Here is a 20,367-nt window from a genome sequence, read left to right as displayed (position 1 = left end):
GGAGGGACATACTTTATCTGTTTTTTGTTTACAAAAAGTTACAGCCTAAGGAATTGTGATTGTCCTTTAGTTTAATCATTTGAATAAATCATTTGAAATAATAAAAAACAATATGATGTTCAAACTTTTGACTTCTTTCTTTAATAAGTACATAACACAGTACTTCTACTTCTACTTTCAGTACTTGAGTAGAATTTTTTTTTCAAAACTACTGGTACTTTTTACTTTTAGTACTTAAGTAGCAAATTTTTTGAAAAAACTACTTGCAATACTTAAGTAAAAAAAATGTTGAATACTTTAGTACTTCTACTTAAGTAACTTTTTCTGCGAGCACTTCCACTTCTACTCAAGTCACTTTTTGATCGAGCACTTGTACTTTTACTCAAGTAGAAATTTTAAATACTTTATACAAGTCTGGGTTTGACCCTATATTACATGGTTTTGGTAAATCTAAAGGAAAGTTGAACAAGAAAATTGTATAGTGTATGGCCAGCCTAAAGCACTTTATTGATGTTATGAATTTTTTTTGCGCATGAACAATTTATTAAATAATTTTTATATGATTGGTTCTGTTGTATTTTATATTAGATTGTGAGGGCAAGCGCTGTTATCATTATCTTTATTTCTTTCTGAGTTTTTTACTTGGTGAACAGCAGCTGCCCATATCATTTTTGGTATTATTATATATGCTTGGCGCGAGTTATTATTTGAATATGGAGGTGGTTAATGGGCTATTCATTTTTTATCATGCCATTTTTGCCGGGAGTGCTGCTTTAATTTTCCTTGCACGGAATATTCAAAATGAGCGCAGCTTAAATATTAGGTGAACACTTCTTTGCAAAGCGTGCAAACACTGCCCCCGGTGAAGGTTGACTTTTCTAAGTGAACAGCTTCTATCCCTTTAGTAAATTAACTCTATTATAATTTTTTCCTGCAATCAATGGCTTGTCTTGCCTTTGGGGATTTCCGTCTACCTCCATGCGTCCTCTGGTGATCAGACATTCCACCAGGACTGTCATACAGAGTGAGCTGTGCTGCACCTCCTCCCTGCAGGAGCTCCACACACCTCCACCAAGTGAATGGAAGAAGGCAGACAGGGAGAGGGTGTGGGAGAGCTCAGGGCGGGAGGGCAGAGCTCCTGAATTGCTCTCACTCCTTTCTGCTGCTCACAAATACTTGCTCAATCAGTGCTGTGTAGAGCAAGCACAGTGTAGGCTAAGCTGGAGTTAGATCCATTGGAAGCTATGGGCTAGAGAGGACACACACAGCCTGGCCACCCCTAGTCCAGTCCCCTGGCTGACCATGGCTGTGGGGGCATTGCTGTCTAGCACTGAGCCTGGACCCAGCACACACAACCACTGTGGACTGATCACTTGTGGATCTTAGAACTTTTCCCTGAGTACTTTGGGACCCGGCACTGATCAGCATTACTGCTGTTACATTGGAGCTGCGTTCATGTGATTTAACCTCTGCACCACCACCAAGCAGGAGGATGCTTCCTAGCTGTAGGTAAGTCTATGGAAGGCATCGCAAGGATGCCCCGTCTGCCAATTCCAAAACAAGGGTTTTTATTTTCAGCCATGTGACTCTAATGAGTAAATCTTATTGGACTCAGCTGGAAATAACTGTCACTTTTTTTTAAATAAGTAACTTTTGAATTCAGGTTACCTTACCCTGTTGTGTTAGCTTTGTGCATTGAGTCTTTTATTTATTTTTTTATTTCAGGTACTTATATAATGCCGTCAATTTATGCATTGCTTTACATATATATTGTACATTCACATCAGCCCCTACCCTCAAGGAGCTTACAATCTAAGGTCCCTAAGAGCCGGTTTACACTGGGGCGACTCAAAGTCTCCCCGACTTTGAAGCCGCCCCGTGCAGCGCGACTTCATCACGGCTTGCAAAAGGCTAATAGAAGTCAATGCGAGCCGCACCGAAGTCGCCCCCAAGTAGTGCAGGAACCTTTTTCTAAGTTGAAGCGACTTGAGTCGCTCTGATTAGAACGGTTCCATTGCACAGAATGGAGCGCTACTTGTCAGGCGCCTGACAAGTTGTGGCAGTGTGAACCGGGTCTGAAGCTGGATACACACTATACAACTTTCTTTAGATTTTTTTCCTTTTAGGTTTACCAAAACCGTACAATATGAGGTCAAAACTAAACCTTTTCAAATTGTATGCAATCAGGCTGGCCCTTCCACTATATAGTTGAAGGTAAGGCTAGATACACACTATACAACTTTTGTTGGTAGATTTCCATTAGATTTACCTTCAACTATGTAGTATAACGGCCGGCCTGATTGCATACTATTTGAAAGTGTTTGGGTTGGACCTCATATCCTCATATTATATGGTTTTGGTAAATCTAAAGGAAAAAATCTAAAGACAATTGTATAGTGTGTATCCAGTTTAAATCTAATGGGCCATACACACTATACAATTGTCTTTAGATTTTTTCATTTAGATTTACCAAAACCATATAATATGAGGTCAAATCTAAACCCTTTCAATTTGTATGCAATCAGGCAGGCCCCTCCACTACATAGTTTAAGGTAAATCTAAAGGAAATCTAACAACAAAAGTTGTCTAGTCTGTATACAGCCTTAAAGCGGTTGTATCCCGCTTTTTGACACTTTTACCTACAGGTAAGCCTATAATAAGGCTTACCTGTAGGTATTAATAATATCTCCTAAACCGGCACGGTTTAGGAGATATTTACAGTGCATGCAGCCGCTCGCGCGAGCGGCGCATGCGCTCTGAAGGTCCGGGGGGACCTTCAATTAACTTGCCGGGAGCTTGCCGGAAAAATCACTCCCGCGCGCATGCGCGGGAGTGACGTCATCGCGGCTCCGGCCAATCAGCGCGTTGGAGCCGTCTCTTCCGGCCAATCAGCGCGCCGGAGCCGCCGAACCCGGAAGAGACGACGAGGGATCATGGCAGCGCCCCCAATCGATGTCCGTGTCGGGGCTTCGTTTTAAGGTAAGTTAAACATAATGGGCTAGTATGCGATGCATACTAGCTCATTATGCCTTTGTCTTGCAGGTTTTTTTTTTTTTTTTTTTATATAGGGTTTACAACCGCTTTAAGCTAGATACACACTATACAACTTTTGTGGTTTGATTTCCTTTAGAGCCGGTTCACACTGGGGCGACTTGTCAGGCGACTTGGTCGCCTGACAAGTCGCGGTGGGTCGCCTGCCATAGATTAGCACAGGAGCCGTTCTAATAGGAGCGACACAAGTCGCTCCGACTTAGAAAAAGGGTCCTGTACTACTTTGGAGCGACCTGCATTGACTTCAATGATATGAAGTCCGTGCATGTCGCTCCGAGGTCGCGGTGTGCGATGTGCACTGCGACTTCACAGGTCGCCCCGGCAAGTCGGATCGCCTCAGTGTGAACCGGCTCTTAGATTTACCTTAAATTAGGTAGTGCAAGGGTCTATCTGATTGCATACACATTGAAAGTGTTTAGGTTTGACCTCCTGTTCTATGGTTTCGGTAAATCCAAAGGAAAAATCTATAGAAAATTGTATAGTGTGTATCCAGCTTTACTCACATTCATAAATACTAGGGCCAATTTACCTACCAGCATGTTTTTGGAGTGTGGGAGGAAACCGGAGGACCCCCCATGCAGGCTATGCAAACTCCAGGCAGGTAGTGTCATGGTTGGGATTTAAACCAGCAACCCTTTGACTTAGTGCTAACCGCTACATACTGTGCTACCCAATCACTTCACATGTTCTTAGTATGTTAGGAATATCACGTACAAAAATGATCGCCCTGCCAATAAAGGTCGTTCCAAATTAATGAACAACTCATTTATCCCAGAGGCATGCACCTGGAAAAGATAATTGACATGAAAGGAGCTCATGCGATGTGTGAGAATGTTCTGATGGTGAAATGTCACTTCTTTTCTTTTACTACCTTCCCAAGCTTCATTGCAGGGGGACAATCAAACCATTTAAAGGTGAGAATAAGGTTCAGAAGGGCAGTATTTTCATTAGGAAGCTGAGATCAGAGATATGACTGCAAGTAAGGAGGAAAGTTCAAGAGTAATATTAGAAAGTAATATGTTACTAAAAGAGTAGTAGATTCATAGAGCAGACTTCCAGTAGAGGTAGCATGTCACACTCAGGAGTAAGATAATTTAAAGTTTCTTGGGTCTAGGTATAGGTCTATACTTCCATAAAAAGATAAAACGAGGGATCACTTGGTCTGTGATCTGCCGTCATATGATTCTATAGTAGGTTATTGGACTTTTTCAAAATATGGGGGTATACGTTTCTGTATCCTGAAGAGCTTACAATTAAAGTATATTGATATGGAATTAGGTCCCATATTTGCTTTTCTCCAATGTATGGCAAGATGCCAAAGCCTGTAATGTGTAGATCTGGTCCTAAGTAAATTTTGTTTTATGATTTTTCAGAACTGACAGCTCCCGGATTGTATGTACTTTTATCACTGTGTAGACCCCTATGTATATAAAAATATAATTTCAGCAACTCCTTGATGCTTATCGAGCTTAGCAATTATGAAAACTTTAATGTAACTTGTTTAGAAGTGGGTGATTGTACTCCTTTTTTTTTTTTTTCCTCCATACTTGAATAGATTGCCCACCCACTGGAAGCAGCAATTAAATCGTAAATTGGCACACATGGTGCAGGGTGATTGTGCAATCTTCTTTTGATTTACCTACATTTATGCATTTTGAGTTTCTATTTGGCTGAACATAAATTGGAAGTATCCTTAGGTAGGGTCTTGCATAACAAAGTTGTTGGATATTGCACCATCGTTAGATTGTCACATTTATGTACATACTGTATATTGCCAGCTGTACTTTTATCTCACTGGCTCAGTGAGCGGTGTTAGAATCCTGCCCTAATATTATGCGTATATATGCAGTTAGGGGCACCAACTAACCTATACGGTAATACATATACTGTACATTCCACATCCTTCCATTCAGACCTATAGCATGCATTGCATCTATGGTCCAGACTAGCCTTTCTCAACTAGGGTGCAGTGAAACCCCAAAAGTTGCTAGGGGTTCCTTAATGGCTGACTGACCTCCCATCTGATGGTACCTGCACAGTTCCCGGGCCAATGTCTCTTGGCAGATATTCTTCCCACTGACAACCAATGTAAGGGGGACATTCTTCCTACTGACCACCAATGTAAGGGGGGCTTTTTCCCCACGGAAAGTGTTTGAGGGACATTCTTTCCACTGATCCTCAATGTAATGGGGGGGGGGGGGGGAATTCTTCCCTATAAACACGAATGTAAAGGGGGGGGGGGTGTTCGTCCCACTTACCACCAATGTAAGTGGGGACATTCTTCCCACTGACCATCAATGTAAGGAGGGGGACATTCTTCCCACTGACCATCAATGTAAGGAGGGGGACATTCTTCCCACTGACCATCAATGTAAGGAGGGGGACATTCTTCCCACTGGCCACCAATGTAAGGAGGGGGACATTCTTCCCACTGACCACCAATGTAAGGAGGGGGACATTCTTCCCACTGACCATCAATGTAAGGAGGGGGACATTCTTCCCACTGACCATCAATGTAAGGAGGGGGACATTCTTCCCACTGACCACCAATGTAAGGAGGGGGACATTCTTCCCACTGACCACCAATGTAAGGAGGGGGACATTCTTCCCACTGACCATCAATGTAAGGAGGGGGACATTCTTCCCACTGGCCACCAATGTAAGGAGGGGGACATTCTTCCCACTGACCACCAATGTAAGGAGGGGGACATTCTTCCCACTGACCATCAATGTAAGGAGGGGGACATTCTTTTCTCTGACCACCAATGTAAGGAGGGGGACATTCTTCCCACTGACCACCAATGTAAGGAGGGGGACATTCTTCCCACTGACCACCAATGTAAGGAGGGGGACATTCTTCCCACTGACCACCAATGTAAGGAGGGGGACATTCTTCCCACTGACCACCAATGTAAGGAGGGGGACATTCTTTTCTCTGACCACCAATGTAAGGAGGGGGACATTCTTTTCTCTGACCACCAATGTAAGGAGGGGGACATTCTTTTCTCTGACCACCAATGTAAGGAGGGGGACATTCTTTTCTCTGACCACCAATGTAAGGAAGAGGACATTCTTCCCACTGACCACCAATGTAAGGAAGGGGACATTCTTCCCACTGACCACCAATGTAAGGAAGGGGACATTCTTCCCACTGACCACCAATGTAAGGAGGGGGGCATTTATGTGCTTATTTTTTGCAGGTCCAAATTATGTGTGTGTATATATATATATATATGTATGTATATGTGTGTGTGTGTGTATATATATATATATATATATATATATATATATATATATATAATATTTTTTTGTGGAAAGATTTTTGCTATAGATTTCTAGCTAACAGTGAGCCTATGTGCTGTGCGGATAGAGAAAATCAGGAATGAATGAAGCAAGTGACAGCTGCTGCACTCTGTGTATTGCATACCATGTGTATTATCCGGAGATTTGCAGAGATTGCCTGGGTATAGAGTGTCATTTCTGGTCAGAAACCTTGCCAGAAGCTGTGAGTAAGAAGTCATGATGACCATCCGTTATTCTGACAAATATCAACAAACTGGATTAGTGAGGCCAGCGGGTCATTCTGATGCTGAGCAGATCTGGTCATTCTATCGTTAGTCAGAGGTGTTGTTAGAAATGTATAGACAAGGCGCAAGTTACATCTTTTGTACTTTTTATTAAATTCAGAGAGCTACCATGAGTAACATTACACAGACTTGTGTATTACTGAGCAACCTAAAGCTAAGGTACTAAGAATGCAACTGGCAGGCCACCCAGTGACCCAAACCTATAATGGAAAGAGACCAAAGCTGGATACTCATATACAATATTCTTTAGGCTACGTTCACATGTGGGCGTAGCAGATCGTGGGCAGAATCACTGTGATTCTGCCGGCGATCCGGAAATCATTGCAAATCGCGGGACGCCTGTGCGATGCCCGTGATTTGCAATGGCACCCCAAACGAAATGCGGTGTTGCTCCGATTTCCGCCTGCCAAATCGCTGTAACATCGCGCAAACAGAATCACGGAATGCATGATGCACAAAAGAAGCTCTTGTACCTTTTTTGGGTGTCATGCGTCCCGCGATTCTTTTTGCGCGATGTCACCGTGATTCGGCAGGCGGAAATCGCGGCAAAATCGCACAGCATTTGGGGTGCCATTGCACATCACGGGCATTGCACAGGCGTCCCGCGATTTGCAATGATTTCCGGATCGCAGGCAGAATCGCGGTGATTCTGCCCGTGATCTGCTGCGCCCACATGTGAACGTAGCCTTAGATTTTTTTTCTTTAGATTTACCAAAACCAAATAATATGAGGTCAAACCTAAACGTTTTCAATTTGTATGCAATCAGACAGGCCCTTCCACTACATAGTTTAAGGTAAACCTAAAGGAAATCGAACAACAAAAGTTGTATAGTGTGTATCCAGCTTAAGAGTTGATTACTGTAATATACTTTGGTTATGAGTAAGCGATCAATAGAATCGTGAAACGCGTCAACCTGTCCCATGTCTGTGTGATGCACCTGTGTATTTGAGTTTATGGGAATAAACATATCCAGTTCACTTACTCCAGAGTGCGGTCAATTTTTCTCTTCGAATACTGTAATATACTAGACAGGTCATAGACAATACAGTTTGGTGCTGCAGTCAGTTGTTTAGCAGTGTTTCTCAACCTTTTTCAGCCAAGGCGCCCTTTTAAAATTATGGAAATTCTCGAGACACCCTCCAAAATTAAGGACTTATGGTCTTGAAGCGCCCCATTCTAAAATCTAAAAACTATTCTTCTAGTTTTACATAATACAGCAACATCAATAGATGTAGGACACCCAGCATTAGAGGTGATTTATTCTTCCAAAGCAAATACACTTTTGCAGACTGGTACTGACTAGTATGCTAGTGTTTCTTTTCTCCCTCACTTAGCTGATGAGACCCCAAAGCTGACGGAGAGAGGCAAGGGAGGGTCAAACAATGATATTATGCAGGCAACTGACATCCCGCTTATCAACTGATGATGTCATTGGTCCTTAGGAGGTTGGCAGCTAGAAGGTTGTAATGGTGAACAATGAAAACCTATGGCCTTGTTTAACTAAAAGGCAGGTTTCATCCACCCAACAACTTGTATATAATTGTGGGGCAATTTTTAGGCATTTTGCCAAGGAACCCCTGAAGATACGTCAAGGCGCCCCAGGGTGCCTGGGCAGTGGGCACCCTGGTTGAAAAAGGCTGTTGTATAGGACTTTACTGGGGTGGGTGAACTGGTTCTCCTGACAGTGAATGTATGTGGTTCCTAAGGAACTGTCTGAAATTCGAGCAATTAATGACCATGTTGGCACCCTAGATGCCCAATATTATTTGATTTGAAAATCACAAGAGCCAGGCAGAAAATTGCCAGAAAATCAGATGAAACCACTATTCGGGTATGCAGTCACAGGTGCTGGCTGTCAGGTTACTATAGGTGCAGGGAGATCTATGCTGTATAGAATGCGTAGTAGAAGATAGATTTCTCTCAGGCAGCTCCACAGGTAGTGTATGGCCAGCTTACCCAGTTCTCCAACTTGGCTGCAACAGAATAAAACCTACCCCTGAGCTCTTCTTAACTGTGCATCTGTTTGAAGTAAAATTCTGTCTCCTCTTGATAAAGATCTGTCTAAATTTTAATTCAAGACTAAACAGTCTCAGAAAAAATGTGATGGGCTGAAATGGTTGTGGTGTTTATGATTGAGTGATCCAAAGTTACAGCATAGAGTCAATAAACCAGCAATAAGCCAACGTAGCCTGGCCTACAGCACACAGTCAGTAAATAGTCAATAAGCCAACTTGGTCTAGTCTTAAAGTGGGTCTAAAGGCAAAAATGTTTTAGCCCTAATGCATTCTCTGCATTAAGGTAAAAAAAAAACTTTCAAAAGTCGCCCCCCAACTACCCCCTTAAACACTTACCTGAGCCCAATCCAGCCATGTGCTCTTCTGCAGCTGCTCATCTCCCCTCTTTCTCTTCTCACAAGAGACTCTCCAGCAGTGGGGACTATTAGTTCATGCAGCCAAAGCTTGTAAAGAGGGAGCAGGGCCTGGGCCAGGCCACGCTATGTGTGTCTATAGATGCCCACAGCCCGGCTCATATTTGAGCATGCATGTCTGCCCTCATAGCTAGAAAAGAGGAGGAACTTGGAGTGACTGTAGGGGACCCCAGAAGGGGAGGTTTGGGACCAGTCTGTGAAAACATATTGCATAAAGCAGGTAAGTGTGATGTGTTTATTATTTTAAGGGAAAAAAAAACATTTGAACCTTTAAAATTACTTTAAAGGCAGAGGCCAAACAATAAGCAGATAAAGGTGTATCTAAAGCCAGATAAATTGGGGAGAGTTAGAATTTCTGCCAAGTTTTTTACTGCTGTCTGTGTTTCGCTTAGAAGATTCCCCTTCTCTAATTGTCCTGGTAATCATTATTAGGGATGCACCGAATAATCGGCGGCCGAACATTATTCGGCCGAAAATAGAAAAAATAGCACTTTCGGTGTTCGGCCGAATAAGTCAAAAGGCCGAATAATTTTGTGCCGAATAATAGGGCTGAACGATAATCGATATGATATTGACTATCGTTCTGTGGCCGTAGGCGATATTTACAGGGGGAAGGGACTCGGAGGAGGACAGGAGGACTCACAGACTTCCGTGTTAGGCAGAGGAAGCCGGGACACTTCAGCGGTGAGCATACATACATTACTCACTCGTGCACTGCAGCCCGCCCCACACATTCAGTGAGTCTTACTCTCCTCCCTAGTTTTTTCAATGGCACATTCAGGAAGCCAATCACGCCGTGATTAGCTGCACAGCGAACCAATCACGCGTGCCTGCACACCTGATTGGTTCCGCTGTGCCGCTACTCACGGCGTGATTGGCTTCCTGAATGTGCCATTGAAAAAACTAGGGAGGAGAGTAAGACTCACTGAATGTGTGAGGCGGGCTGCAGTGCACGAGTGAGTAATGTATGTATGCGGCTGTGCTCCTTTCCAGGCTACTACTAGTCCACCTCCAGCCTCCTACTAACACCACTATGAGAGACTGTCTGTCACTGTATAATCTGATCGAGTCCACACTGACACTGACTGACTGTCACTGAGTAATTGATGTTACCATATTAACCCTGACCTGCCCAGTGCCCTGTATCTGCAATTAAAATTTACAAGGCTGCCTGCATGCTTCCTGATTTCCATTCCCAGCATCCTTCCCAATCCCTACAGTGTCACTAACATTAACCCTGTGGTACAAGGCTGCAGTGTGCACTGAATCCCATACCATTCCCTACAGTAACATTTAGGGAGAGAGAGAGACATGAGAGGACAAGAGAGAGAGAGAGAGAGAGACATGAGAGGACAAGAGAGAGTGAGAGGACAAGAGAGAGAGAGAGAGAGACATGAGAGGACAAGAGAGAGGACATAAAATTGGCAAAATAAATGGAAAAAATGCAAAACACCGCGTTCGGTATTCGGCCTTCGGCCTTCGGCCAAACATTTTATTATTATTCGGCTTCGGCCAAGAATTTCATTTCGGTGCATCCCTAATCATTATTATTAGGGGAACTGAAAGTAGGGGGGAAATCAAATATTTTGAGTTACCGTCAGAACAGGAAAAGTGAGAAACCCCAATGGGGACACTTTTTTGCTGTGAAAACTGACTTAATGGGGATTTAATTCATATTTGAGAGATTTCATTGCCTTTCCTGTCTACGCTACAGTAAATGAAGGAAAATGTCTTGAAAGGGCCACAGATGATAAAAAACATAGCAAGGACTTTAACCTGTTCCTACTGTAACGATAAAGAAAATTTTTGGCTATTAACCACTTCTGGACCAGAAGATTTGCCCCCTTAATGCTTAATGACCAGGGCATAGTTTGGGATTCGGCACTTCGTTACATTAACGGACAATTGCGCGATTGTGCGACGCTGTACCTAAATAAAATTGATGTCTTTTTTTTTCCCACAAATAGAGCTTTGATTTGGTGGTATTTGATCACCTGTGCACCAAAAAAAAAAAATGTAAAAATCAAAACTTTTTAACACTTTAGGCCAATTTGTCTTCTGCTACATATTTTTGGTAAAAAAAAAAGCGTATTTTGATTGGTTTGTGCAAATGTTGTTATTGCGTCTACTAACTAGACTAGATTTATGTTATTTTTATTGTTTTGTTTTTTTGTTTTTTTACTAGTAATGGCGGCGATCTGCGATTTTTGCAGGACTGTGACATTGCAGCGGACAGATCGGACCCCACACTGACATTTTTGACACTTTTGGGGGGACCAGTGACATTACTACAATAATCAGTGCTAAAAATATGCACTGTCACTGTAATAATGACACTGGCAGGGAAGGGGTTAACAGTGTGGGTGATCAAGGGGTTAAATGTGTACCTAGGGGCGTGTTTCTAACTTGGGGGGGGGGGGGCGTGGCTTGTGGAATTACCATAGAGACCTGTGATCCTATATAGAAGGATCACAGGCGCTCTGTGATCATTCCAGAGAGAAGAACAGTCAGCTGTGTTTACAACAGCTGCCCGTCCTCTCTCAGCAGGGAGCGATCGCGGGTGTCAGGCAGCAATCAGAGCTGCCTGCCCCATTAATGAGCTTCCCCGCTGACTAACAAGGGCGGAGCGCACCACCGGCGGCGCGCACTCGCCCCCTAGCTGCAGGCGCTCGACCGACGAAGCCCTACGTTGGTTTGCCTGGGAGAGCCACACTGCCGCAGTACATAGACGGCGTGTGGTCGGCAACCAGTTAAGCGGTTCTAGAGTTGACACTTTTTTTTTGTTACAATAATGCTTTACCTGCATCATTGTAAAAAATGCCCCCACTTCTTGTTTCCCCCCAACACTTCCCCCCCCCCCCCAAACACTTGTGTTCTCTCTTGATCCAGCGCTGCTCTTGCTTCTTCTTCTTCTAATAGGAGACACAGGTAGTAGCGGGAGCCATTGGTTCCTGCTGCAGTCAATCGAGTCCTTTTGAGGAGGGTGCGGGGGCTGCTATGGACACACGGCCCAGCTTGGGAGGGCACCCGCACAAGCGCCCCCCCCCAGTACACTGCTTGCTAAGGGGGCATTCAGAGAGGAGGAGAAGCGAAGAGTGCTGGCAGGGGACTCCAGAATGGGAGGATCGGGGCCATTTTCTGCAAGAACAGGTAAGCATAACTTCTTTTCTTTACTTTAGGAAAAAAAATTACCTTTGGAACCACTTTAACTCTCATCCAGGTGTATGCTGTAGTATACCCGTGTGGACAAGGCCTTATTGTCTTCTTTAGAAAGCAGCCGCAGCCTGAGTAGAAAAGCCTGACTCCAGCCTATATGCAAAATGAGTGATCTCCCTGCAGAGGTCTGACATGTCCTCTGCTGAGTCACAGCTGGTGCTCCCTAATAAGTAGAGGAGGATCAGTTTTACCTAATTGCAGAGCTATAGCTCTAACTCGGCAGGGGCTGTGTTGGACTTCTGCAGAGAGACCACTGCTTCCACTAAGAGCTCAGTAGTGCTTTAAAGATAATAAAAATATTTCATTGCCCATTCAGCAATAGGCTGGATGACTAACCCCTACTAAGCACCTTGGTTAAAAAAAAAAAAAAACAGTTCAGGAAAGGGGAGATATAATGGGAAACTCACCTCTTCAACGGCAGTCTGGTGGCTGAAGAGCAGGAAGGGTGCCAGAGTCGGTGGCCAGTAGGAATCCTGTCACCAAGGGGTGAGCTGGAGATTAGCCATCAATCCTAGAACCTAAAAAACTCATAAAAGTTAAAGCTGAACTCCAAGCAGATATTAAAGACACAAATTTATTCCAACTTTGTAATCATTGATACAACATTACTTACTGTATTTATTTAGCCTGACTTTATCTGTATCAGTTTTGTAACTTTGGAAAATTGGAAATTTAAGCCTTTAACAAAATTGTGTAAAGTTACATAAAGGTGTGAGTCTGACTGTCCAGCCAACAGTGAACTTTAGGAACTTGAAAATCATAGCACTGCTGTGAGCAACTGAGAACTTTCTTTTCCTCTGAAAAGCTGAAGGATTTTTGTGTATGTAGTGGGGTTATAGAGAGGGGAGGAGGCAGTGCTGTATCTTGGCCTAGGCCTACAAGGCCCAGGCCTAGGGCGGCACTTTGCAGGGGGGCAGCAAAAAAAGGTGCACCCCACACGAAAAAAAAAAACAGCCTACTCCCAGCTCCCGCACAAAAGGGGTCCCTGCCGACTTGTGCTACACTTTTAGTATAGTGCCAGTCTTATGGGGCGAATTGGGCTGGAGGGCAGGGTCCAGGAGGCAAATCACTAATAAAGCAGCACTGATATGCTGCACTGATATGCTGCACTGATATGCTGCACTGATGAGGCTGCACTGATGGGCACTGATGCGGCTGAACTTATGGGAACTAATGAGGCTGCACTGATGGGCACTGATAGACTGTGGCTGTGGTCTACAGATGACAGGGCGGGTCATAAACAGGAAGGGTGTGTGGCCTTTACAGGAAGGGGTGGGTTATATTTAAATTAGGGGGTGCACAAGTTTAGTCAGGCCTAGGGCAGCACAAAACCTAAATACACCAGTGGGAGGAGGTGACATCACAATTTCCACCTCGCCCAATCAGAGAACACCTTGCATTTACTGAATAAAATACAAGGTGTTCTGTGAAGAACTGCTGAGCAAGCCACCTTCTGTAGTAAGCAGCATGCATTGGCACAGGACCCACAAGATCACTGCTATCACTGTAGTAGCGCTGACTACTGCAGTGGTTTTCAGCTTCCATAGCAGTCCCTCAGGTATGAGAATTGCATATTTACAGTATGCCAAGCTGGATCAATGTAAGTATATAATACAGATCATTCCTGGAGTTTAGCTTTAAATTATGACTCCTCTGTTGGTTATATTTATTTGACATTGGAATCAATTCACTTTCACTTAGTCAATCAAGAGGGAGCGGGGGCGGGGCAGATCTGTGTCTGAATGGACACACGGAGTTGCAGCTCTGCTCAGGTGCCCCCATAGCAAGCTGCCTGCTGTGGGGGCACTCGATAGGAGGGAGAGGCCAGGAGCAGCAACGAGGGACTCGAGAAGGGGAGGATCTGGGCTTCTCTGCACAGAGGAGGTAAGTAAAATATGTTTGTTTAAAAAAAAAAAACTTTACAATAATTTTAAAGTTCATAAACCATAGACATAAGGTTAACATTACAATTTTCCTCTGAAAAAAATCATCTTCTTTCAGGTGTCAGTTTGTAAAAAATCTGGTGCAACCTACGTATGTGTAATGTAGAGTAGTGATGGCCATCTTCATCTAGTGACCAAAATACGCACTACTTAGTTCAATGTTATTCCACTAGAGGGCATGCATCAGAAACCCCCAGAAACCTCTGAAGGGAGACCCCAAGCTTTCGACTGCCTTAGGGCCTCCACAGTGTTTAATCCAGCACTGATGGCAACCAAAGCCCACCTGCAACTTCAGAATCTAGTACCAAGGACAGTGATGCCTGAAGAACACACAAGATGAGCTGTAGAGCAAATAGTGTGGCCCCTTACTAGCCACCTCTGAATTAATTCAATTGTTGTTACATGGGGTTTAATTACTAAAGGATTAGAGAAGTGGTGGGCAACTTTCTCAATCTAGTGGCCTCAAGTGCAGCCCCTGACTTCACCAAGAGACCGCACATAACCAGTGAATATAATGCTATAGAGAGCTGTAAGAGATGGTAGATGCAACAGGAGCTGGTCAAAGGCTATAGACATGCGAGTAACTTGGTCTGAGAGTGTTTTAAAGGACAAGCAAATTGTTTTTAATTTTTGACTTTATAAACGAGCAATGTTTTGCTATACAAGTAGAGTCACATCACAACTAGAAAAGAGAAGAGAGGCGCCGTGTAGCAATATGGTTACATTTAATGAAGGTACAACATTTAGCAACTCACATGGTTGATGATTAAAAGAGGCACATCTAATATGCAGGTAACCGGGGTAAAGCTGTCCACATAGACTGTCCTCCTCACCACCATCAATGTCATCCCTTCCACACTGCACTCCACGAGCGCTTCAAGCCTCGTTTTCAGATCGCTCTACTGCAGGGAAGTCTTCCCGGTCACGATTGCAGACTGAAAGCAGTGAGAGCCAGCGGTGCGGAGGATGGTCTATGTGGACAGCTGTACCCCGGATGGCTGCATCCTTAGATGTGCCTCTTTTAATCATCAACCATGTGAGTTGCTAAATGTTGAATCTTCATTAAATGTAACCATATTGCTAGACTTTGGCTGGGTTCACACTGGGGCGGCTTCAAAGTCGCCCGACTCTGAAGCCACCCCATGCAGCGTGACTTCAGCTGGGCTTGCAAATTACTTCTCTAATAGAAGTCAATGCAAGTCGCCCCCAAAGTAGTTCAGGAACCTTTTTCTAAGTCTGAACGGTTCCATTGCACCGAATGGAGCGCGACTTGTCAGGTGGCTAAGTCGCCCGAGAAGTTGCTCCAGTGTGAACCGGGACGAAGAGGCGCCTCTCTTCTCTTTTATACTCTGTAGCTCCTGCTGGATTTTGCTTCTAATCCCCTTGTGGAGGCTGCCATTTGTGGATGGACATTTTAGGGTTACACAACGTATCACATTGCTATAATCTTTTTATATGGACTATAAACTGAAAGACTAAGAATAAATGGTTGTGTAACGAATCATCTGAGTTTCCATTATTTTTTAAGGGGAAATTCGCTTTGATATACGAGTGCTTTGGATTACAAGCATGTTTCTGGAATGAAATTTGCTCACAAATAAAGGTTTTACTGTACTTGCTGCACATGGGTACAAGCTGGGCCAATGTAAGTATGCAATACAGACCATACCTGGAGTTCAGCTTTAATTTCTCTTGGGTACTCAAAGTGAATTGAGCTTCACCTTATGCACAAACATTCACTTTGCAAGGTGAATATACTCAATGTCCACCTTTTTTTTTAAGTAAACCAATCCCGTGGTGTGTGAACTACTGACATGATTGCATTTGAGATAAAATTCCATGGACTCAAATGTTTCTATGGTGTTCATGGACTGTTGCCCGCTAGACTTTTCCCTTCAGATATTTTTGATTGATGGCCTCCATGGGTATGAACATCATATTAAGCAATCTGTATACACAGCTGTCCTGCAGTTAGTATGCGGAGCATCTTTGGTTCCAGTAAATGTAAGGTCTTCTGGTCAAGAACTGTTTTTCTTTTCTCTAGTATTTGATGTATAGTAATGTTTCAGGTTAACATACAAAATACTGGTACACCCTTGAAATAGCTGACCTTTTTATCTGCATCAGCCTGCATTCAGCTCATCTGATCTCTGGCATCAGAAGTTCAGAACCTTCAAGCTTGTCTCTCCTCCATCATACATGATGGCTCTTCTCAGATCCTTGGCCAGTGCCTGCATGTTATATCTTGTATGTCCAAGTATTTCCTTTTTTCTAATAAATCTGTCCCTTTCTGTGCAAGGAAATACATTATTTATTTTGTGTACACATTCTTTTTCAAACTTGAGTACTTCTACTGCTTATAAAGAAGAATTGGGTTTTCCTAAGTCTAGGTCTAATTGGCCTGGGGAGTAAGGTCCTTGCTTCTGGGCTAATTCAGTCCTTTATTCTTGGCTGAATACATCAAGCATCCATTGTGAAGGCACAATCACTTGGAGACTAATGATGACTAATGCCATTGACATGTGGAAAAGGTTACATCTGGACAAACGGTGCATATCATGTAAAAAATACAAGTTAATTAGTATATTTAATGAGCTGAGAAGCGGAGTAGTTGTTCCTTTCTTTCTGTGACATTTGGGCTAATTCTGTGTATTTACTAGAGTTTACACACGGGAAACACGTGACCATGAAGGCATTTAATTACACAATGGAGTCAATAAGACACTCCATTACATACTTTGTATTAGATAGTTATCAGAGTTCCCTTTGAACAATTTTAGCTGAGAAGATTTCTGTCAGTTCTGACAGTGATTGGATCAAAGAGATGTAGGCAGAAGTCATTGAGATGCTGGTCTGTGGCTTGGCCAAATGTTTCTATAAAAGCTTCAAAGGTTTCCAAAATAACCATGCTTTCAAATTACCCTCAGCATAAAGTACAAACAAAAGCCACAGTAGCCACCCTATAAAGCTAACCATACACTAGAATTATTTTAGAATAAATTTTAATTATTGTAACTTTTGCTTGTTTTTTTTTATGGCTCAATACATTTATATTATATATATATATATATATATATATATATATATATATATATATATATATATATATATATATATATATATAATATGAAATGCAAATGATCTTGGGATAATCCAAGATATGACATTGAAGTATCTATAAATAGAACAGAGATAGCGTGATGAATAAATTGAAAATATAGAGTTATCATCCAACATCGGATTCGGCTACAACAAGCAACATGGAGGTATGAAAATAGTTTTTTTATGGTTAGTGCAGTAAGTGAACAATCATTTTTGACCATAGTGATGAGAAAATTTGAAAGAGCAGGATGAGAAATTTATCTAGAATCAAAGAAATTCTAGCTGTGAATGAGATTTTTTGTTTTGAACAAAATCATACATATTGTAATGCATGTGTTCTAGGCACAAAAGAGAACCACTTCTACATCTGGGATTCCTTTTCAAGTAGCAGGTCTGAATTACATTTTTTTAATTTTCCACAATTCACACTTGAGCTGAGGTCATTTTGCAGGCTTTATTTTTACGTTTGTACAGGTTAATTCAAAGGTTGTAGCTCAAAAGAAGCTCATGTACTTTTTGGAGTTACAAGCTTTATAAGCTTTGAGCAACACTTTGATCAGGTGTGAATGAGGTCCATGGGCTTTCCAACTACATTAGAAGACTCAATAACGCTGATCATTTTTTTTTCAAAATTTCTTTAGGAACATTCAAATTAAATTCCACTAATGTATAGACAGCATAAGCTCTAGCTTTAGACAGTAGGCTGTGGCTGGACATGAGGGTATGATCTGGCCAACAAGAGTGCATGTTCATAAGAGTTGAGAGTATAGGAGCTTGCTGACAGCGGTTGGATTTTTATTTATTAATTTATGGAATATTTAACCATCATTAAAGCTTTCATTTTGTAGAGCTAAAGTCGGATTCCCAATTTCCTAAGTTTATTTTGATGACCTGGATTCAAGTAATTATAGATCTCTTCTATATTTTTTGAAAATGCTCTGAAGACTCTAGTGCAGTCATGTCCAAAGTCCGGCCCCCGGGCCAGTTGCGGCCCGTCCTTTCGTTTTATACGGCCCCCTGAGACACTGCTGACTTTTGTCAATGCCTTTTGTCAATGCCTCCTCACATCCCCGCCCCAATGGCGATGCGATGGCTCGGGGGCGGGGACTCAGGCCTCCCTTGGCAGCTCGGCTGCTCCCGAGTCCCGCTCCGCCCCCCCACTCGGCTCTATCTGCCCGGCACCGCCCACGACTGCGCTGGAGTGCAGAATGCCTTCTCTCCTTCACCGCACACAGCCACCTGTAGGAGCCGACCATGGATCCTGTGGAGTTGTATTTTAACCATATACTAAATTTCAGCTTTAAGTACACATTCATCCCATTTTTTGCGATTCGGCACTGCGTTACTTTAACGAAAAATTGCGCGGCGAAAAAGTGGTTTCGGCGCGCATGCACCGCCGAGGCCGCGTGCACAAAATCACGTAGATCTACCAAGCTGCCCTGCCGCAGTATATTTGTGTGGGGCGGTTGGCAAGCGGGTAATCAACCCAATTGCATCTTGCCCCTAGCAGCCAATCAGATTCTTCTTTTCATTCTCCCATTCTTCACTGAAGAAAGAGAAGGAGAATCAAATGGGTTTGCTACATTCATATATGCTATACCTGCGAGACCACTGTGGAAGAAGAGAATTACTGTAGTGATTGCCACTACTACACTGATCACTTCTGTCTTCTGGGTCTTTAATTGGATGAGGTGAAGATTGTGCTGTCATAGTCCTGCCTCCCCACTACAGCCAATCAGAAAATGCCTTGCATTCATTGGAAAAATTTCAAGGAGTACTCTGAATGGTATCCTTGTTGAGCGAGAGACCCACAATCCCTCTGCGCCCCTGTATGCAGCAGGGCAGTCACTCAGCATTGGATCCAGGAGACAGCGGTGATCACTTGAGTAGTGGTGATTCTGAATACTACAGTGTTTCTTTGCTTTTACAGGTATGAAGTGCATACAGTATATACATTGGTCCAAGCTGGATCAATGTAAGTATGTTATAAAATCTATACCTGGAATTTCGCTTTGAAAATCAGAAGTTCGATTTCTCCTATTCAGAACAGACAGCATCTCATTCAGTGGTAAATTGTGTTTTTTGATTTTTTTAAAGTGATTGTAAAGCTTATTTTTTTTAAAGTAAAAAAACGTGTCATACTTACCTGCTCTGTGAAATGTTTTTCACAGAGCAGCCCCGATCCTTCTCTTCTCGGGTCCCACTCTGGCGCTCCTGGTTCCACCCCTTGCCGAGTGCCCCCATAGCAAGCCACATGCTATGGGGGCACTTGTGCATGCTCATTCCTGAGCTATAAGACACACAGAATGGGGCTTGGCCTTCATCACTGGCTCTGATTGACAGCAGAGGAAGCCAATGGTTCCTGCTGCTGCATCTGAGCCAGTGAGGATGATAGAGCCTTGGCTCTCATGTGCATCGCTGGATCAAGATCGGGCTTGAGTATGTATTTTGGTGGTGGTGGTGGGGTGGGGGGGGGGCTGCATGCAGGAGCCACTTTAAAGGCCTCATGCACACAGGGCGTTTGAAAAAACGATCTGCAACCCAGTTCTCACGTCAGGAAAGAGCGGCTGTAACAACGTGCTTTTAGAAGCGTTTTGTATTGCCGTTATTGCACGTTTTAGCCACGTTAGTGTTTAGTGGCCTTTCTCTCCTCTCTTCTATTTTCCAACCCCAAATCCAACTACTACAGCTTAAAAAGGTCTGACGTTGCCCAACGCTGTATGCAGTCTTTAGCAGCATCAGGTGTTTTTACAGCCTAACGCTGCTGCTCCAGAATGCACTGGCCCTGGGTTTTTTTTTTTTACAGCTTGATAACACCTATGCAACTAACAGCTCCTAAATGCCTGTGTGCGCATAAGGCCATGGAATAACATGGAGGGGTGTTTTTAAGCTGCAAAAAAAAAAACATCTGATGTGGCCTAACGCTGTATGCAGTGTTTAGCAGCGTCAGGAGCTTTTACAGCCTAACGCTGCTGCTCCAGGATGCACTGGCCCTGTTTTTTTTTTTTTTTGTTTTTTTTTTTTACAGCTTGAAAACAC

General features: G+C 43.2%; 1 protein-coding gene across 1 annotated transcript in view; it reads left to right on the top strand.

Annotated features, from left to right (window-relative positions):
- Positions 1-1,063: 1,063 nt before the first annotated feature.
- The window catches only part of LOC309554011 (ADAMTS-like protein 5), a 141,192-nt gene continuing 121,888 nt past the window's right edge, over positions 1,064-20,367 (top strand). The window contains exon 1 of the mRNA XM_082255531.1: positions 1,064-1,509. Coding sequence (XP_082111657.1) covers positions 1,493-1,509 — 17 coding nt within the window. The 5' untranslated portion in view covers positions 1,064-1,492. The remainder of the gene's footprint in view (positions 1,510-20,367) is intronic.

This window comes from Pelophylax lessonae, assembly GCF_965119305.1.
Source record: "Pelophylax lessonae genome assembly, chromosome: 4".
Taxonomy (NCBI): Eukaryota; Metazoa; Chordata; class Amphibia; order Anura; family Ranidae; genus Pelophylax; species Pelophylax lessonae.
Note: the sequence above shows the minus strand (reverse complement) of the source record. Positions and strands in the feature narration are given on the sequence as shown.